Raw genomic sequence first — 20,758 nt, 5'->3', positions numbered from 1 at the left:
GTGGCCACGTCAATACACATGAAAAACTTTTTCAATTGTAAAATATTTTATACCCAACCAAACAGAACCTTGCATCTTTATGAAAGTTTGAATTTCAAATCTGCTATATCTTTTTGAATATGTACGTTGGCATGTACAGGCATGCACTTGGTCATTTTCCATCTACTTTCGAAGACACGTTATTTTCTTTGACAATCGATCACGTGGAGAAATTATTTGACTTCTCTAACCTACCTTTCTCACGGTAATATCCATTAATTACGTACGTAATTAATTGGTGCCTGCCATTAATATTATTGCAAATAGTGGTGGCCTGGCCGGTGTTATCACTGATTGAACTCGATCCATTTGGACTTGACACATAAGTCTTAGGACATTGCAGATAACGATCTGCAACCGTTGTCCATAAAAACCTTTCTCCTAACCATGCGCACGGTTCAAAAACTTAAGCTCAAATGTACCATATAGCTAGGGTCGGGGCTCAAAAGCTTAAGCTCAAATGTACCACATGAAGTTAGTGGGTTCTTATATAAATACATCAATGAGTTCATTGGTAACCCACCGATGTCAGACTAGGGAGTGCATAATCTCTTCCTTTTAGGATCGCAATGTTCTCATTGTGCTCTATTGTCCAACAGCATCTCCCATTAAGTGGTGTAATTAAGTTAAGTTTTCGCATAAGCACTTCAAGCTCCTCAAGCTTGTCTCATGTGGAACCCGACAACCCGTCCAAGTGTAACAAACACCTCGAATTCGTTCCTTGTTGGGCCCACCTAAGCACATCACCTAGTAGGCTGGGACCCGTCCACACTTCATGTTAGTGCACACTCTGATACCATCTGTAACGATTCCCAATAACTGTCCACAAAAATTATTGACCTAACCGCCGGGCCGGGACTCCAAAACTTAAGCTCAGATGTACCACAAAATTAGCTAGTGGGTCTTTGTTTGTAGTGTGGGACAAGGATTTCGCAATCAACTTCAAGAGACGACTTGACTGAAAAGAAGTTTGATGTGATATATATATATATATATATATATATATATATTAAACACGTGAAAAGAACATTATACACAGAATGCAGGTTGTTGTTTTTGTTTGGAAACCAGTTGTTGACGTCACATGAGAATGTTAGGTTGGAATAAGCTTGGATTAGATATTGAAATTAAACAAATGGGAGCACCAAAGGGAATCTAGGATGGTTTACCCAAAAAAGGGAATCTAGAATGACACCAATTGACAATCGGACTCATATGCAGTTTTTTTTTTTGGAGCAAGAAATATGTCAGTAACAACGAAGTTGCAATTCATCGTGTGTATCTAGTATAACTGAAGAAGATGTATTGGACACAAGTGAGATAAATAACACATTCAAATCAAATAAAGAATACACCGACGATAAATCAATAAGACGGCCGGTCAGATATATGTTGGAGAATATGCTGGGGTGTATGGGAGCTATGGTTTTCCATTTTGCGTTACTGTATTTTGCTTGTGCTGGCCATAGATTACGGAATACATTCTTGCATAATGCAAAATGAATGATGACAAATGAGAAGAATACATGATAGGAGAGGGAAAAATTGAGGTGTGCGAAAACTGACCCGAACACCCCTGAGCACCCCTGAAGGGGTTCTTTAAACTCTCATCAGATACACCACTCTGCTGCAAAAAACTCTTTTGCACATTACTATCATGGCCAGCTCTAGGCTAAGGCCTCATGAGACGCAAGCCTTAAGCCCTTCAAAATATCCAAAAATTAGGACTTTCACTTATTTTTAGTACCTAGTATATATGTGTTACTACATAGCTCATTTTTTAATCCATGAATATGTTTTACATAAGGCCCAATGGCCCAGTAAAAATGGAACGGAGGAAAAAACAAAAAACAAGAATAAAGTTGGATAGCTTATCTTTGGAAAAATTATTCCGTGTGGTGAGTGCATCATTAACATGGATGCATATTTTTCCCTTACCCAACGAACAATTTCAAAAATTAAAAAAAATTTCTTTTGCCGTTTATAAAAAAAAAAGAGGATTCCCCTCTAAAATATATAAATAGATGATATCTTCTTTTCATTCTTCAACAGATTGATAAGATACACAAAATGAAAATTGGGAATCTAATCACACTACTGCACCCAAAGAAAATCAAGGAAGTAAAATTTCGATCAAGTTCTTTTGATTTTGTTTCATCTTGGTTTTGGTTGACACATCGATGATCGGCCCAATTAGAGACTTAATTGATCATAGAGCCATCACATGAGGAGGCAGCATTGATCACTTGATTTGAAAAAATTAATTTGATATATCTTTTGCAACTTATCATCAACATCGGTACCAATTTTCTGGTCCCCGCCATCATCTGTACGTATCAATTCTCCTATTATCAACTTCAATTAAGACCTGCATGTTTAACGGCTTCTTGCCCATTGTACTATGGATCGGAGGTTGTTTCACCGACTGATATTCATAACTTTCGTAAAACATGCCTCCACATTTATTCTCACTATCAATTAAGTTGATAACAAGAATTTTGTGCGAAAGACATTTTGGTTAATAGGTTTGTTGCGGGTAAAACACGATTTTTACTAACTTTGTGTTTATCTAAGGTAGGTTTGGTATGAGTAATTGCCTTGGTAGGAATCATACTTAACCCATACCTATGCACGACCATCATCAAAATTAGTTTTGGGCTTCCTTCTCAAGCAAATGTCATCGAGCCAGACAATTCCTTACTTTGATACCACTTGACGCAACAGAATAATTAAACACGAGAATAGATAGCGTTATAGGAAACGCAATAAACACTTTGTCCATGTGAAAAGTTGAAAACCAGAGAGAGAGAGAGTACTCTATGGTTTTAATGAATGAAAGATTTTACTCAACTAGGAAACAATAGATTTTTGCTACTCAAGGAAAAAGATAAAAGAAACTAATAAAAGGCAAAAAATGAAAACTGATAATTCTTTTTTTTTTTTTTACTTAAACATCATATAGTAGAAATTAAGACTGTTAACTACCTCAATAGAAACATACCAAAAAAAGTGGACTATAATTCAAATTTTCTAAACCAAATTATTACTAAAATAAAGTTTACATAAATAAAACCCTTAAGATGTTTGTCCTACATCAGTCTCATTTTCTTCCAACGAACTCGTCTTCAAGTTCTTATCAGCAATCTTCTATCTTTCATGCCATATAAATAGATACTTGAAATACTTCAACCTCTTGATGCCCTTACAACAAAACGTAACAAAAAGTGTACTTACAATAATATATATTCTCTGTATGTATGCTTGCAATAATATATTCTTGGTTTTGGTTGACACATTGATGATAGGCCCAATCAGAGGGAATGACTTAGCCATAGAGCTATCACATGAGGTGGCAGCATTGATCACATCATTTCAAAGTTTATTTTGATTTTAACAACTTGATCATTAATACATATCCCTTTAATGTGTATACCATATGCATCTATTATGTGGTTCATATTGTGTCACCTCATAAAAAATTACTTGTAGGACCGGTCATTCATAACATTTTATTTCGTATCGTAACTTTTATATACTAAAAATTCGTAACTTTTCATTAATATATATGATTTGTAACTTTTAGCAATAGATTAATAACATTTTGAGAATCATAACATTTTGGTGTATTTCAATAAAGATGCATATGATACACCCCCAAATAAGGAATGTGTATTGTAGCACTTCCCTTAGCATTTATACCAATTTTCAGCTCCCCGCCAACATTCATATTGATCAATTTTCTTCACCAGCTTCAATTAAAACCTGTTTAAGGGCTTCTTCATTGACATCTTTGGCAAAAATGACTGAATTATTTTGCATTGGCCCTTATTTTTGTTTTATGAATTGCTCAGAATTCCATAGAAAAATTCTTTTCATCGTACGTCTTTTAATTTTTAATCATGTGCAAATACAACGCTTGCCTTGTCGATCTCTCGAAGCTAGATTGCAAATCTAACCACCATCATAGTGCTAGAGTTGTAAGTTTTAACAAGTATCTCCACTTTTCTTTGGCAACAATTCTCATATATATCTAACCTGTTAATAAAAGAACGTTAAAAGGGTTGGGAAATTTGGTCCGATTTTTCCAATTAAGTCCCTGGATTGGAGGGGCTGCAGTTTTGTGTTCAGGGGTGTTTATGTCAAATGGCACGGATGAAAGCTGTTTGGATCTGAGCCGTATATTTTTTCCTCTAGGCCAGATGGGGCCACGTGCCTTGCATCTTTAAGGTCGGAAGGATCTAGGTCTTGCCATATTTCTTCTACCGTTTTCGTCTCTATTCATCTGGGTCTCAACCAACGCAAACCTCTCTCTAACAATCGCCAGATCGATCGGTGCACGGCGAGCCCGTTTCAGCGCAGTCCAAATCTCCGGCCACAATCACAGCCATCATCATGCCTGTATGTAACTCGTACTCTCTGTTCCACAGGTTCTCTCACTCTTTCTCGTCGTCTTCCTCCTGCCGTTTTCTCTCTCATCAGCATTGTCCCCCTCTCTGTCTTTGTTTGGCAATTTTTTGGCAGATATGGAGCATAGAATTGATGTCGTTTAAGATCTGCACCTTTTGGTCTACGATTTCGGGTGAGTTTTCTTTATTTATTTCGGTTGTATAATTTAAGTTACAGCTCCTATCCCTTATTTGGAGTATTCGAGGGGTCGTCTTTTTTTCAGTCATCTGTCCCTTATATACTCAGACATGAAGGATATATGTATACGTACATGCAATATCCAGTATATAATATAATAGTATTATTGACTATTTTGCAGACGGAGAGAAGTAGATGGGAGTTATAGACGGTTTAATTCAGCGCAGAAAACTGCTAAGACAGATGATTCTGTATGCTTATGTGTGTTATTTTAACAATTGCATTGCTATGGCTAAAGATATCTGGATGGATACAGATTAAAAAATAAATGTGTTTGGATTCTAAGACGGGTGATTCTGTATGCTTATGTGTGTTTTTTAAACAATTGCATTGATATGGCCACAGATATCCGGATGGATGCAGATTAAAAAATAAATGTGTTTGGATTCTGAAATTGTTAGACTCACTTGAGCAATCACACGAAACACATGAAACTCACACGCGTCAAGCACATCGAAAAGTTTTGAACACGTGTCTGGCCATGTGCACTTAAAACCATTGGCTTAGGGAGAGGTTTTTGTTAGTTTAACAAAGAAATTATCTACCTCCCAAATTCTGCCTACAATATCTTCCATTCTGCATTTTTTTCCACCATCATATATGGTAAATAAAGAAAAATGGATCAGGGGAAAACCTAAAATCCAGCTGCCATGTTAAATATAAACAGGAAGTAGATAATGAAAACTATAGAGTTACTCCAACAAGCTGGAAGGTCAAATTGGAAACTAGAAGCTAAGAAGCAAGAGGTAGAATTTGATGAGTTCTCTCTGCTTGTATGCATTGGCAACCATGTACCGCGGGAGAATTCCTCCTTGGTTAATGCATTCATCTACTCAATTCAACATTACAGCCATAAGATCATAGACTTGATTCATAACTATTTATGCCTTAAAAATTGTGGTTGGAGTTTGACTATAAGTGTGGAAAGGGATTTGATGAGTTTTTTTAGCTGAATTCTGAATTTGATTCAAGATTAAAGTAAGGGGAAGAGACATCATACCGCCATAGTTAATTCCAAATTGCATGAATGAAATAGAAATCAAATGCGAGGTGATGAAATTTGCTGATTTGGTTGTGTTCGTTAGATTTATAAACTCAAAAGTGTTTCTAGGTTGTTTAAATCGTGGGTTTAAATTATTTGATGAGAGAGAGAGAGAGAGAGAGAGAGAGAGAGAGAGAGAGATTTTATTAATAATTGTATCTAATTCATCGGGAATTGTATACGGGTGGCATGCCCTTTATGCCTTCTTTCTAATATAATTATTTACTTATCAAAAAAAATCTATCGGAAATTTGGTAGATATAAACAGCAATGCTTTGCACGCCAGCGTTGAACGTCACGACGGCGAAGGTCGGGAAGTCAGAGATTATGGTTGGTAACTTCTTAATCCCATCTTACATCATCTCTAATGATTTGAGCTGTTTTTTTCCGAGCCAAAGCTATTTTTTGACTTGCTATGGTAGTTTTTGGTCGAAATTTGGCAAAGTTGATGCGGGTCATGCAGTGGTCTCAAATTTATTTTGTGCATTAATCCATGACAGCGGTTGCCGGTTGGATCACTTGAATAGGGGTTTGATGCAAAAAGCTTGCGTCTGACAATGCTGAAGCAACGGTACAAACAAGTCAGTGGTTGATGCTAAATTGATATTGACGGTGTCATTTTTTTGGCTTCCTATATTGTCAAATACCCAAAAATTAGCGATGTGGTTTCACTGGTACGGCGCCATTTTGACACTGTCAAATGCACACAGTTGATTTAAATTCATTCCATTTTCCGATGCAAATCGAATGGCTTAGATAGTGTGCAGGTTTGGCACGAGGGTGGAGATGATTTTGCTGCCATTCTTGATGCCAAATTTTTGCTCTGGCATGGGATTTGGCACAAGGGTGTACTTTCTATAAGTGGCTTTGCCATTTTTTTTGGTGCCAATCCTGGCGTGAGAAATGGCCTAGCTCATTTTGGGGATCTCACGTCAAATAATGCCTTTGGCTTGAGAAATCGCTTATCACACGCCATGACCTAGCTCATTTTGGGGATCTCACATCAAATAATGCCTTTGGCTTCAGAGATGGCTTACCATTAGAGATATTCTTAATTGTTAGTTCTACTAAGTTTCCTTTGGCTATTCACTGCAACAGTCCTATGCATTCATTGGGAGAAACCTATACAAGGAAAAGAAAGTCAAATCTTCAATCCTCTTCGTCCTAAGCTGAATAGTCCCCGTTTGGTTGCTGTTTTCAGCGTCAGTATAGCAGAACATTTACCCCTAAACTTGTTTGACATATTCTCGATATCTTTTTCCGATAAAATTGTAAAATGGGAAAACATGTGGATTCATTGATTGGTTTTCTAAAAAGCAATTTTGGTAAGTATTTGTTGTTGGTTAGCCCCAATTGGTTACAACATATGAAGTATCATAGTATTTAAGTGCACGTGATGTATTGACGTCACTTGCGTATCATGTCACACGGACGCATGTATTGGCTCTTCTTCTTTTTTTTTGATAACTCAAGTATTCGGGCCGGCTTGCCTGACACATGTATTGGTATTGAGTGTCGTCACCGTATCTATTTCTAAGTGTCTTATTTTTCTAATTCCTTGTCAAACAACACAACAGGGTAGATATTCTTAGTCTTTAATACAAATGTTTGTTAAGTATCGCGCATCAGATGCTTGGGCATTGTTATATTTTGAATGCAAATATTAAACTTCCTTATTGGGCTCATGATCAAATAGACATATAGGATATATTGGTGAAAATCATCTTCAGACTGATACAGAAAAATATTAATGACTGATAGATGTCTGCAGGTTTGGGAATTTGATCAGGATCACCAAAGATGGCTTCCGGTTGCTGAGTTGGCTTTACCTAAGGAAAAGGGCGATCCAATTTATGTGGTTGCTTGGGCACCAAATATTGGCAGGTAACATTGTGTCCATCTTCTGATACAAGTTTATTTCGTGCGCGGCACATGTAAATATAACCTTAAGCCCACGATTCCGGCATTTTGAAATGCTAAATATTTTCAGGGGCAATGTTTTGCTTCAGCATACCATGATTCTGAGGTTACTGCTAGGAGCATCATTATTTGAGATGACTCTTATCTTGGGTAGATATTTCTTTTTTAGGCCATGACGTTAATAACAACTGGGACTCACAAGCAAATTGCATTATGGCACCTTGGATTGAACCCCAATATTGATGGAAAGCTCTCAACGGAAAAGGTTACATTGCTCTCTGGTCTTGAAGAGCCCTCTTTTCTTAATTTCTTTTTTATTTATTTACTTGTTTAAAAAAGGGTCCCCTATAATATAGGGGAGGATGTGCTTCTTGAATCTTCCCTTACAAATATTATATTTCCGTGATCAGGTTTGGGAGATGGAGTGGAACATCAGTGGAATGACACTAGCAACCACTGGAGGTGATGGCGTGGTGAGTTTGTGGCAGTCTAACTTAAAAGGCGTTCATCTACCAGCAGTTTTTGAAGTTTTTGAACCCACCATTTAGCCCACTTTTCTTCTTTCTTTTGCCATAGCTTACTGTTGTATTCTAGCTTATTGTTTCTGAACCCACCAGCCCACGTTTCTTCTTCTTCCCTGGCACAACCACCCTTTTAACTTGAAGGCTTGCATGGATGATTACGGAGGGATCGAACGTTGTGTTTTCACTGTCAACTCAATCTCTGACCCAATCAACATCGAAGAACCACTGCAGCTAGAAGCACCCCAACCACAACCGGCTCAACCCCAACCTCCAAAAACACCAAACAGCTCCAGAGTTAGCTCACCAACATGCTACAGCGACATGGAAGAAGACGAATCTGCACAGCCTCTGAAACACAAACAGAAGAAAGAATAGTGATTTGCGGTATTTTCTGTTTAGTACACAACTCTTTTTATCCAGGCAAATTGCTACTTAACTTTAGGTATATTCAGTGCTTCTAAGTCTGTATATAAATCACTTTGGACCAGAGTTTTACTCACCAATTCTCTTATTTTACATATTTCACGGGCACGAAATCTTCGTGCGAGCACGACGGCCAACACCTAGTACTAGGAAAAAATTGTCAATGTCTGGAATTTAATCTAAAATATCTTCAAAATACTCGTAATCACTGAATCTAGATAAGTTATTGTAATATCTGAAACCAGGATAAGCATATTCATGTACTTGTGCCTATATCTTTATTGACTGATATTCATATATTTTGTTTAACAAGCCTCCACATTCATTCTCACTGTATAGTTGACAACAGGAATTTCTATAACTTTTGTGATTAGTTAGTTGGGTCTGGGTAAATTCTGAATTGGGGGATGGTGTTGTGTAGTGATGTGAGCAGCACCTTGCTACGCACCTTTGAGCCATCAAATTCGACGGCTCGGATCTCATTTCGCCAATGAACGGCTCTCGATCGTTGATTGCCGAGATGAGATCCGAGCAGTCGGATGTACGATCCGATGGCTCGGAGGTGCGCAGCACGGTGTTGTACACTTCACTGCACAACACCAACCCGAAGTCCGTAAATCCTTTGGCATGAATCATTCTTAATCCATCCATACGTACAACCATCACAAATATATTTGCCACTCCACAAATGTTATCGAGCTAGACAAATCCTTGCTCTAATACCACTTCGACACAGTATGATAAAACGTGGGGCTAGAAAAGGTATGCAAATGAGACAACACTTGAGCCCACGAGCAACGAAATCCACAAGGAAAATAGGGCAATATTGAATGACAACTTACTTTCTAATTTGCCGGTAACCTACATCCTTATTTGAGGTCAAGCCCTTACTCAACTAGTAGGAAATAGTAGATTCTTGCTAATCAAGAAAAATAATAAAGGAAACTAAGAGCATCCACATTGTAATAAGCAAATTGGTATGGATAAACAAATTTAACAACAATGCTAAAAAAATATCTCACATTATAATAAGCAAAGTTACAAGTCTTTTAGCAAATAACCAAATTTCACTCATTCCATAACCAAACTTAACAACTTTTACCAATAACCAAAACTCAATAATCAAACCCAATAACCAAATTCAAAACTAAAAAACTAAAAAACACCCCACATTAGAATCGTCTCATCAAGAAGAATAATTTGGTGTGGTCGGGTGCGTGATTAAAACTCATTTGTAATTGGACATAGGTGCATTGCGTATTGTGGGGGTTTTTTTTTTATAGAGATGCAAAAATAACCAATGTGGAGGTAAAATTTGTTAAGTTTGATTATGAACTAAATGGATAATCAAATGCTGACGTGGCACATTTTGATTATTGATTTTGATTATTCCCATTGCGGATGCTCTAAGAAAGGTAAAAATGAAAGGCTAAAATAAAGAGAAAAAAAATTGATTCTTGGTAATCATACAAAAACAATTGGCACAAAATTGATTCTGCTTTGTTTGGAACACTTTTTGAAAAAATAGTAGGAGTAATAAATGGAGAGAGATAGAGAGAAATCTTTTGAAAATACTTTTCAAAAAGTGTTCCAAACAAGACGGAAGTTTTCCTAAACCAAGTTATTACTAAAATGAAATTTACGTAAATGAAAATTCTTTAGATCTTGTATTGACATTTATCCCTCTTTTCATAGTGGATTTCAAGGTTTTAGGACTCGAGTGTTTATCTTGTTTGCTAGAAGACTATCGTGGGCGACTGTATAAATTCTACTTCGTCATCTCCTTCTTTTTTTATATTGATACAAGTTTTCCCGACACATTCTTAAACCTCTTGTGAAACTTAGGCCTTGTTCCTCTAAAGAGCATTTTGGCTATTCGGGGTTTTTTATTTTATCTTTATTCAAATTTTTTTTTACGTTTGTGAGTTTTACGATAAATTTTTTATGGATTATTGATTTGTTTCGATGAGAGAAATCGAAAAAGTAAAATAAAAATTACTATGACTTTTACCGAAATATTTTTAAAAATATTCAAGATAAAGTTCAAAAAGCCGAATTTTTGGCTTTATTGCGCCTTTTTGGGTTGTATCATGGATATAACAAAAAATATTTGCGTAAAAATTAAAAATATATATATGACTTTTACCCAAGTCATCATCATAAACACGATATACGTCAAGAAGTAAAAGCGTATGATTAATAAAAAAAGGTCATCTTAAACTCTTTGATTATGACATTCATCATTCAATTTTCAATAGCTATGTGAAAACAAGTAAAAAACAAACGACCCAAACAGAAGCTCCACAAATCGACATAGACATCGGGGCATAATTATAGTAATTATTAATGACGTCATTATCGTGTTAACAAGTGGCACGCAGTAGTTAAGATAGCACCATCCAATGATACCACCAACGTCATACGTCGTCGTCTCAAATAAAAACGCACTCGGCGCATTTTAGCTAGTACCCGTGCTCGGCATTTTATCACCCATATAAAATGGTGCTCCAGTATATATATATACACACATAAATTTCTCTGACACATCAGCCAATCAAAAAAATTCCCACACGGCCACACACCACGGAAAATCATAAGATCCCGGATTTGTCCAAAATACTTTGATTTCCTCAAACCCTAGATTTAAGCGAAAAAACCCTAGAACTCATTCGCCTTATAGCCATTTCGGTTTCAGAGCTGTGTGTGGTTTGATCCGTGAGTGCTTTTGTTTTATACATTGGCCATATACTCCACTAATTTGGGTTGAAATCCATTCTGGGTATTAATTACTGAAAGGTCTGATTTTTATTTTATTTTATTTTTACTTATATACTTTTGTATGCCCAGTTGCATTTGATTAGGCAAGGATAAGATAGAATTCGAATTGGGTTTTGGGTTTAAGACTTGGATTTTGGATTTTGGGTTTAAATCCATTCTGGGTTTTAATTGCTGAAAGGTCTGAATATTAATTTTTTTTTCTATTATATATTTTTGTTTGCCCAGTTGCATTTTTTTTTTTCTACTGGCAAACGAAGATTTTATTAACTCGAAAGGGCTACATCGAGAGAAAAACTCGCTAAGCACAAACGCTTATGAGCAGAAGAGAGTAAAGAACCCAAACCATGATACGAGAGCTGGTGATCGTCCAACAGAAAGTTGGACTGAACCAATCCTCAGACACAATCATTATACTTTGACCTTCCTCACGCCATCAAGATATCAAAGTCTTCCACCGAATACACCTTTATATCGAACTTTACTTTAACCCATATTGCTACCTTGATGTTAATTAGCTCTCCAAAATCCTCCACGCTCCATGAAATATTGTTAAACACTAGATCGTTCCTTGCCAACCATAGAGACCAAGTTGTGGCATGGAATGTTGTTTCCCATTGATGTTTCTCCAAAATAAAACAAATAGAATCCCATGCCCAGTTGCATTTGTTTTGGCAAGATAAGATAGAATCCGAGTTGGGTTTTGGGTTTAAGACTTGGTAGCAGTGTCTTCCTTTTCTTTATTTTTTGGTTGATAGGAAAAGGTTTCGTTTTTTTGCCGCAAGAGGTATTCTTTACTCTTTAGTGCCCAATTTGCATTTACTTCTTTTGCAATACAGATAATTTTAATTGGGTTTTGAGTTCACTTGGTGGCAGTGTTCCTTGCCCATCATATTGGATTGGTTCATTGGAAACTGAGGGGTGCCTCTAACTTTGGGGCCAATTGGTGAGCTGGGTTTTCATTTCGAGGTGAATTTAGAAGGATTAAGTATACAGTTTGGTGTTGATAAGAGGAGGGGGGAAGAGGAGATGAGATGAGAGAGAGAGCTGAGGAGGGATTGGGGAGACAACAGTGACAACAATGTCATCGGGTATTCGTAATTCAGGAAGCAATGGATCATTGCAACAGTTTCATCTGTTGGCGATGTTGGCGATTCAGACCGCGCCTCCCTTATCTGCCCGTAAGGCTTTTTCTAAGATGTCCAAAGAGAAGGAGAGTTTGTTCCATTGGATCTGTAAATTCACCGGCTGCAAGAAGGTTGGAATGCTGCTCTTGTGTCTTGTCTCTGCTGCAGTTTTTGGATGGGTTTTGTATGTTGGCAAAGGTTTGATGCCCCACTCTTCTATCCCTTTTACATTGGTGGCTCATTATTTAACATTAGCGTAGGATTCATATATAGATATCCTATGTACTTATATTCTCAAGGAAGTTAAATGCTTAATTATATGGGGGAAAATATTTAGGACATGTATCTAGGAATTTGTATTCACTTTTAACAATATACTTCAACTGGTTTTGGTCAGGAAACTAGGAGGATTTTAAGATCAGATATTAGTTATCAATTGTTTCCGTATGGGTTTTTATGCTGGCAAAAGGTTTGATATCACCTCTTTCTATTTTTTGTACTAGGTATCTTGGTATTATTCCGCGCTGTAATTACACAATTCAGCCAATTTTGGTGAGGCGCTTATTAATGCAGGTGAAATTTAGTCAGGATACTGAGGAATGATTTAAGATCAAATATTAGTCATACTTGTTCTAGGGACCGTGATAAGAATTCTGGTTTTTTTTTTTTTTTTTTTTTCCCGCCTTACTTACTCTCATGGTATAGCCGGGGGATTGAAATTCAAAGTCCCACTCATGTGTTTGTTTCATGCTTTTGGACGGCAATTTGTGGAGTTTGTTTCCACTTGATAATTGTAATTTGCAAGATTATTTAGATTAGGAATCCGGGAAATTCACCTCAATGGGTGTCACCCCTTGTTATCTACGATTTATATCAATTACGACATATACTAACTTAGATGCTCTGTGTAAACTTTGTCTTTGCCTGATTGTGTTGTTATATTTTAAATGTTCAAATGATGTGAGTTTTGTTATTTAAGAAAGGAATTTATTTTGCTTGTTTTTGGATGTTTTCAGGTGAAGATTCTCAAGAACGCGACCGTATCGAGAGCATTAGACTTGACAATACCTTGAGCTTTCCTGGATCATTGCCCACACATATGGAGCAAAATAATGATAATGGCATCATTTCATCTACACAGAATTATGTGGAAAGTAATCAAAGTAGATTGCAACCTCCTGCATTTTTTACAGGATACACTCTTCCTCCAGGGAATCCATGTGAAACTTTCACATTGCCTCCCCCTCCAGCAGATAAAAAAAGGACTGGACTTCGTCGTAAGTTTGGTTTTAGCTCTCAGATATGTTTTGCAGCTTCTATCAATTGCTTCTGTGAAATCGCAAATTATCACGTTGTTTTAGCATTTGTTACTTGCTACCAGGGATTCATACTCATATGCATAACAATGGCAACAAAGATAGATATCTTAGTTACTAAATAACACCCTTTTTTTTTCTTTCTAAATTTGTGGACCCTAGTTTATTACTATAGTATAATTTCCACTAAGTTCTTTTTTGGTCCCATTTTCTGGCTTCCAGCATGTCGAGTATGTTATCTACCGGTTGAAGAAGCAATTGCGCTAATGCCAAATTCCCCATCATTTTCTCCCGTACTCAAACAGTTAACCTATATTCATGAAGAAAATCTAAGTAGAAGTGAGTTTGGAGGGTCAGAATTTGGTGGATATCCATCTCTGTTGCAAAGGAATGATTCTTATGATATACGAGAGTCAATGAATGTGCATTGCGGGTATGATATTTGATCATGGAACATCTAATTAGTTATTTCATTGAAAAATGATTTTTCTTTCCCATTTTCTATCCATTCTCTGCCAATATAATATTATTGTGGCTGTTATGTTTAGTTTCTTATTGATTGATGCATTACCTACACCATCAGATTTGTCAGAGGAATTAAGCCTGGACGTCAAACAGGATTTGATATTGATGATTCTGACCTCCTTGAAATGGAGCAGTGTCGTGGGATTGTTGTTGCCTCTGCAATTTTTGGTATTGCTCTTCAAAGTCCCATAGAAATGTCTCTCCGATCTTTAAGTGTGCAGGTTGTATTCTAATAAGTGTAGTCTTGACCAGGAGCCTATGATTTGGTACGACAACCAAAAAGTATTAGTGAAGCTGCCAAGGAGAATGTTTGCTTCTTTATGTTTGTGGATGAAGAAACGGAACTATTTCTGAGACATTCTAGTCGGCTGGATAACAACAAGAAGCTTGGATTGTGGAGAACTGTTGTTGTGTATAACCTTCCTTATACTGATCCTAGACGCAATGGGAAGGTAAAATTTTCCAATTAAGCAACTGTAATTGCTCATGCAGGCTTTTTTTTATGAATTACTTTCTTGTGGTCAATCTGTTTTAGAAGACCTAGTGCTTGGTATTAAAGCATTCAACTCCAAACCAATTGGCTTAGAGTGGAGAGGCCGCCCAAACTCATATACTAGTTTTTGAGGAGATAATTAACCGATGCAGGACAAACTCCAACACTCTCCCGCACGTGCGACCCCCGACTCGCACGTGGAGAGGTAAACAAACGATCCATAACACTTAGATCACAACAAACAACGGTGCACTTATGGCACAAATAAGGGAGAACAAATTCTCCGAAACCCTAGCTCTGATACCATGTTAAAGCTTCCAACTCCGAACCAATTGGCTAAGAGTGGAGAGGCCGCCCAAGCTCATATACTAGTTTTGGAGGAGATAATTAACCGATGTAAAACTCCAACACTTGGAAAAAATGTACTGTCAGATGGTATTAGTTTTTCCCTTTCTCATCATGATAAAGCTGTTGTTGTGTAGGCTAAAACATTCTTGTAGCTAATGATGTTGAGGAACATGTAGTACTACCGGTACTAAGAAATTTTTCATTCTAATAGAGCATTGGGTAATTGTACCGAAGACCAAGAGGCTCTTTGGAAGAGGATACATGCCAATTTTCTATCAGTTTTTTAGATTTGGAAAACCGATAAATATTAAACGTTCCGTTTGTGAATATATCACTTATTTCCATAAACATTGACAAATGTAACTCAAACTTGTCAAGATTAATAATATTGCTTGAACGAATTTAGAGAAAAGATCAGTTGTATGGTTATCCTGCTTCAAATATGGGACACTCTGATTATACTTATAAAAGATTAAATCACCAGTGACAATTTTTTTCCCCAGAATTCAGCGGTGTCATTTGATAGCACTTGAGTACACGTAGCTCCACTTTGGATACTATAGCTTACCTTTTGACTCGTGCATAGTTGGAGTCTGAGAACAGTGTAGTTGGCAAGAATAAGTAGAATGATTCGAGTCTTCGCAAGCTTCCACCAATTACTATACTATCAAAGCTAAACCAAAGTTTTTTTATACAGCTCCATCAGAGGCATTTGGCCATTTGTAAGACACAAAAAATATGTTGCTGCATTTATATATTTGATCAACTGCTTTCCAACTTACAGTTCTCTACTTCTTCACTCAGTTCATGTGTGGCATTTGTTATCTATCTTTTGAACATAAATTGACAAGCTGTTGTCATAAATACGATTGTACTGCTTCTTCTTCTTTTTTTATTATCACAAAAGGGTAAGAGAGTAATTCCACTTATCACCTCCACTAGGCAATTGTTGACTAGGGAGGGGTATGAGGACCTTCTTAAACGAATGTACTGCTTATGGAGATAGGTTTTCTTTTTCTTCTGCTTGCTGTTTCGTGTCCAACATGTTCGCCGTTTGTATCTTTTGCAACCAAGGGTCTGCTACCGGATTTTGGTTCCTTTGATCTAGCCAATCACATTTGTCTGCTTGGTTCTTTCTTTCTGCATATAAATTTTGTACATCAATTGATTTTCGGTACCCTAGAGCTATCTTGATGGGCAGAATCAGAATGTATTATTTCCTATGCTGACACTGAGGTTCAATTTGTTTCTATTTCTTCCACACCATGGATTGAGTTTCATTGGATGCCTCACAGAAATGATGAAATCTATCTACCATTATGATTTTTTGCTCATAAAGTCTTCCCTTCACTAATGTCTTGCAGTCAGAATCCTTAATTTGTCATAGAGGTTCACCTCTGGACGTACACTTCATGTTATTGGCAAACGTTTATGTAGGATAAAACTTGTACAAAATCATGATGATTGTGCATGTAACATTAGCTAAATCTCATTTGCGGTTTTATTAGGTCTTTTAGGCTGAAATACCACATTAGTTTACATCAGGTGGTGCTTGAAAATGCTTTGACACAGGTTATACTTTTGCCAGATTCCGAAGCTTCTACTGCATAGGCTTTTTCCCAATGTCCGCTTTTCTCTCTGGATTGATGGAAAACTTCGGCTAGTTGTGGATCCATATCAAATCCTTGAAAGGTACTTTTAGTAGTTTTCTTTTTCTTTTTCTCTCTTTCTATTTTTCTTCGCAAATAGCCAAAGAAGCTTGCAAAAATTTAAGTCAAAAGCAAATGCCTACTTGATGACACTTGCATCTTGAGTTGGATCAATTAGTTTCCTCTTTGTATCCTACAGCCAATTAATTTTCCCACTAGGGATAATTTCTCTTTCGTTTGGACTATCTCATGAATTTGGCATGTCATCATTAACAAGTAGTTTCTACGCATCATATGATGTATGTCTACCTAATTGCAAAGCGGTACACTTCTAAACATATTGACATTGGACCAAATCAAGGGCAGTCCAAGTCCAATCCCTGTTATTGATGATTTCCATTGTTCCACCTCTGACATTGTTTTGTTCACAAGGGATTTAGCAAACTGTTATTCCAGATTTAATTTATGTTCCTACTTAAGATGCAGCGTTCTAAGTATACAAATACATATGGCATTTCAGTTGGTTCTATGCCTAGGCCAAAAAACTGGTTTATATTTGATTCTTTCAACTATGTACTATAAATGGTTGGTAAAGAGCAAGTCAACCCAAATCAAACAAGAAATTATGCTCTTTACCAAAAAAAGAAAAAGAAATTATGTTCCTATCAATTAGGGACAGCTATATTGTACCTTTTTTGCCATTCTGCTCCGTCAATGGCTATAGGGTGAACTAAATGTAAAAAGTTCGTACTCCTTTTCACAACAACATCGCAGGTTGATTTCGGCCTTCTCCTCCCAAATTGTGCCTCGAATGGTTTTATATCCATTTCTCCGTTGTTTGGACCGTTCCCGCCCTATAAAACCTCCTCACGCTCCCCACCATTCTACTTCCACTATTCCACAAACCAAATTTCCCTCCTCACACTCATCATTACCAAGTAGTTTCCACACATTAGATGATGTATATCTAGCTAATTGCAAAGCGGTGCATTTCTAAACAGATCGGAATTGGACCATATCAAGGGCAGTCCAAATCCAATCCCTATTATTGATGATTTCCATTGTTCCACCTCTGACGTTGTTCTGTTCGTATGGTATTTAACAAACTGTTTCTCGAGATTTACTTTATGTTCCTACTTAAGAGGCAACATTCCAAGTATACGAATGGCATTTCAGTTGGTTCTATGCCTAGGCCAAAAATAGGGTTTATATTTGATTACTTCAACTATGTACACCATAAATGGCTGGTAAAGAACAAGTCAACCCAAATCAATTCAGAACTTATGTTCCTATCAATTAGAGACTTCTATATTGTACCTTTTTTGCCATTCTGCTTCGTCAAGGGCTACAGGGTGAACTGAATGTAATAAGTTCATACTCCTTTTTACAACATCATAGGTTGATTCAGGCGTTCTCCTCCCGCCGGCACTTACATTTTCAGTGATATCATCTCTGTCTTAACTGTAGCATGTTCTCTCTTCACTTATCTTCAATTCGTGAAGAGGAATTGATTGGAATATTTAGCAATGGCCAACATAAGCATGTGACATGCCGCTGAGATCTGTCTTCTTGTGCAAATCTCAATATGCCTTTTTAAGTTGTGAGATGTATGCATTCACCTGCAACCGCAAAACTTAGTTCTTTTCAAATTTTGTATTTATCTTACAGGTTCTTGTGGAGAAAAAATGCCAGTTTTGCAATATCCAGGCACTTTACACGCTTTGATGTGTTTCTGGAAGCACAGGCTAATAAGGTTGCTGGGAAGTATGATAGTGCCTCTATTGACTTCCAGACTGAATTTTACAAGATGGAGGGTCTAACCCCATACTCTAAGGCCAAGCTTCCCATTACAAGTGGTACGAGCAGTTTGTTTTCTTCCATTCTTTCCTGTTGTTAATGGCATAAATAATAACATTTGCTTTAAATTTCTTTAATTGACTGGATTTGCAGATGTTCCTGAAGGATGTGTGATAATAAGAGAGCATAGTCCTATCTCCAACCTCTTTACTTGTCTTTGGTTCAACGAAGTTGACCGTTTTACTTCCAGAGACCAGATTAGTTTTGCTATTGTAAGGGACAAGATTGCGTCAAAGACAAATTGGACTATCAATATGTTCTGGGGTTGCGAGAGACGGAACTTTGTAGTTCTGGTAATTCTTTTTATCATTTTTTTCAGCTCATGCATGCTCTGAAAATGGTAGCGTCTGATGAGTACGGAAAACCTAGGCATTGTCTTGCTTGTTCGTTTTCCCGTTCATGCTTCTATTCGGCATGCATAGATTATGTGTGTTTTACTACCCTTTTTTTTGTTGGTTTTGAGGGACACAAGGCTGTTATGGAAAATTTGAGCTGCTCCTATTTTTGTCGTATGTTACACAAAAGCACCATTTTTCGTTTTAGATCTCATAATCATGAATACGGTCAAGTGTTGAAAATCGCAGCCTGAAGTACATTAAAAATCTCAAAACTACTCTATGACTTGAGGCAATGGTTCTCGTTTATCATTGGCTCATGATGGATATTAATTTCTTACATGTATAAATAAATAACAAAATGTGCTGAGCTATCAATTATCCTTGAGCATTTCTTTACAAGTTTCTCTAGTTCTACCTCTCAGAGGTCGTTCTTACTTTGTGTGTAGACTAATTTTTCATTCTTTTTGGCTTTTTGACTGAAGAGTCTTATTTTATTCCCCCCTCACTGCTTAGTTCATATATTCTCCTGTTGGGTTTTCTTGGAGCAATTTCCAGTTTGCTTGCATTTCTGCTGTCGGTTTAACTTTCAACTACTTGCATTCCCTTCATTGGATTTCAAGAAACAAATCTCTCTCTCTCTCTCTCTCTCTCTCTCTCTCTCTCTCTCTCTCTCTCTCTCTCTCTCTCTCTCTCTCATATTATTGTGCCTGTTTGCAGGGGCATCATAGAAATGTTCACTGGGCTCCTCCTCCTCCTGGTTCTTCAGCTATCGTTCATCCCCCACCACCTTTTGTTGATCAAACACCAAATAAGACGACACCCGAGATTTCTACAGAAGTTATTTTAAGGCTCCGTTCCGGAACAAAAAATAAGTCCTCATTTTTTAAAAAAGCAATTTCAAGCTTAAAAATTATGGATTTATTGAAATTTAAAAATATGTAATATAGATCTTGTTTGAAAGATCTCGATGAGATCTTTTATACGATGCAAAAAAAATTAAAAAATTATTTTTCATTTATATTATTTTTGAGTTTGAAAATGTGAAATAAGCTGTTTATTTTTTAAGAAGGTTTCTAGAACGGGGTCTAAGTCCTCCAATTAAGTAAATCCTGGCAAAGCGGGGTAAAGAAAAGAAATCCAGTTCCAAGCGTCACCGCAAGGTTGCTGCGGGCAGTAGGGAAATCAGTTCCACAAAAGATTTTTGTTTTAGGCAAATTTACAGTTATTTTCCTTCCCTATTTAAAATCATACTATGGGGCTGGGAATATAGGCAGGATGAGAGCTTGGTAGTTGTGTTTCTACACAACATATCTCTTCTTTTTGCAATTTTTTGTTTTTTTGGTTTATTAAAAGCTACACAACATACCTCATTTGAGGGAGCCCATTTTCGTTTTTTACAGGAGTTTATTGTATTGGACCTTGGTTATTAATGAAAATATTGGTTTTACTTTGTCCTTGATAAAGTCAAGATTTAAACAAATTGATTTTGTCTATTCTGTGAGAAATATTAAGGAAAAATAGTTGGTTCATTCCTAGATAAAGCTTGTGGAAATAGTAATAAAACTTGGAAGCAATAGATAAAACCCCATGAGAATACTAATGGGGTCAGGCACAACATTGTTTACCTTCACTGCATAAATAAATGCTAATCTAAAGACATTAAAAATTTACTGCTAAATCACCTATTTATCACAAATTAAGAAATTACAAAATGCTTAATAGATTTGGTGAGCAACCT

General features: G+C 36.7%; 2 protein-coding genes across 3 annotated transcripts; both read left to right on the top strand.

The window, feature by feature from the left end:
- The first annotated feature begins 7,629 nt into the window (after nt 1–7,629).
- Nucleotides 7,630–8,544, top strand: LOC131317303 (uncharacterized). The gene is made up of 3 exons (XM_058346862.1): nt 7,630–7,910; nt 8,056–8,118; nt 8,263–8,544. The coding sequence occupies exons 1-3, from the start codon at nt 7,818–7,820 to the stop codon at nt 8,542–8,544; spliced, it is 438 nt and encodes a 145-aa protein (XP_058202845.1). The 5' UTR covers nt 7,630–7,817.
- A 2,593-nt stretch (nt 8,545–11,137) lies between these two features.
- LOC131316577 (probable hexosyltransferase MUCI70) lies at nt 11,138–20,483 on the top strand. 2 transcript variants are annotated; one of them, XM_058345992.1, is made up of 10 exons: nt 11,138–11,388; nt 12,244–12,692; nt 13,511–13,771; nt 14,033–14,243; nt 14,394–14,503; nt 14,588–14,787; nt 16,765–16,868; nt 18,494–18,681; nt 18,776–18,975; nt 19,738–20,483. In XM_058345992.1, the coding sequence occupies exons 2-10, from the start codon at nt 12,449–12,451 to the stop codon at nt 19,960–19,962; spliced, it is 1,743 nt and encodes a 580-aa protein (XP_058201975.1). In that variant the 5' UTR covers nt 11,138–11,388; nt 12,244–12,448; the 3' UTR covers nt 19,963–20,483. The 2 variants fall into 2 exon arrangements, with proteins under 2 accessions (XP_058201975.1, XP_058201976.1); XM_058345993.1 differs by lacking the exon at nt 11,138–11,388 and having other exon boundaries at nt 11,681–12,692; nt 19,738–19,868; nt 20,111–20,483.
- Nucleotides 20,484–20,758: the final 275 nt, after the last annotated feature.

Source organism: Rhododendron vialii, chromosome 2a, assembly GCF_030253575.1.
Source record: "Rhododendron vialii isolate Sample 1 chromosome 2a, ASM3025357v1".
Taxonomy (NCBI): domain Eukaryota; kingdom Viridiplantae; phylum Streptophyta; class Magnoliopsida; order Ericales; family Ericaceae; genus Rhododendron; species Rhododendron vialii.
Note: the sequence above shows the minus strand (reverse complement) of the source record. Positions and strands in the feature narration are given on the sequence as shown.

Coding starts and splice junctions, on each gene's coding strand:
- LOC131316577 (XM_058345992.1), top strand. CDS start 12,449: ATGTCATCGGGTATTCGTAATTCAGGAAGCAATGGATCATTGCAACAG. Junction 12,693..13,510: donor GGTTTTGTATGTTGGCAAAG/GTTTGATGCCCC, acceptor GGATGTTTTCAG/GTGAAGATTCTCAAGAACGC. Junction 16,869..18,493: donor CCATATCAAATCCTTGAAAG/GTACTTTTAGTA, acceptor TTTATCTTACAG/GTTCTTGTGGAGAAAAAATG.
- LOC131317303 (XM_058346862.1), top strand. CDS start 7,818: ATGACGTTAATAACAACTGGGACTCACAAGCAAATTGCATTATGGCAC. Junction 7,911..8,055: donor GAAAGCTCTCAACGGAAAAG/GTTACATTGCTC, acceptor TTCCGTGATCAG/GTTTGGGAGATGGAGTGGAA. Junction 8,119..8,262: donor CCACTGGAGGTGATGGCGTG/GTGAGTTTGTGG, acceptor TGAACCCACCAG/CCCACGTTTCTTCTTCTTCC.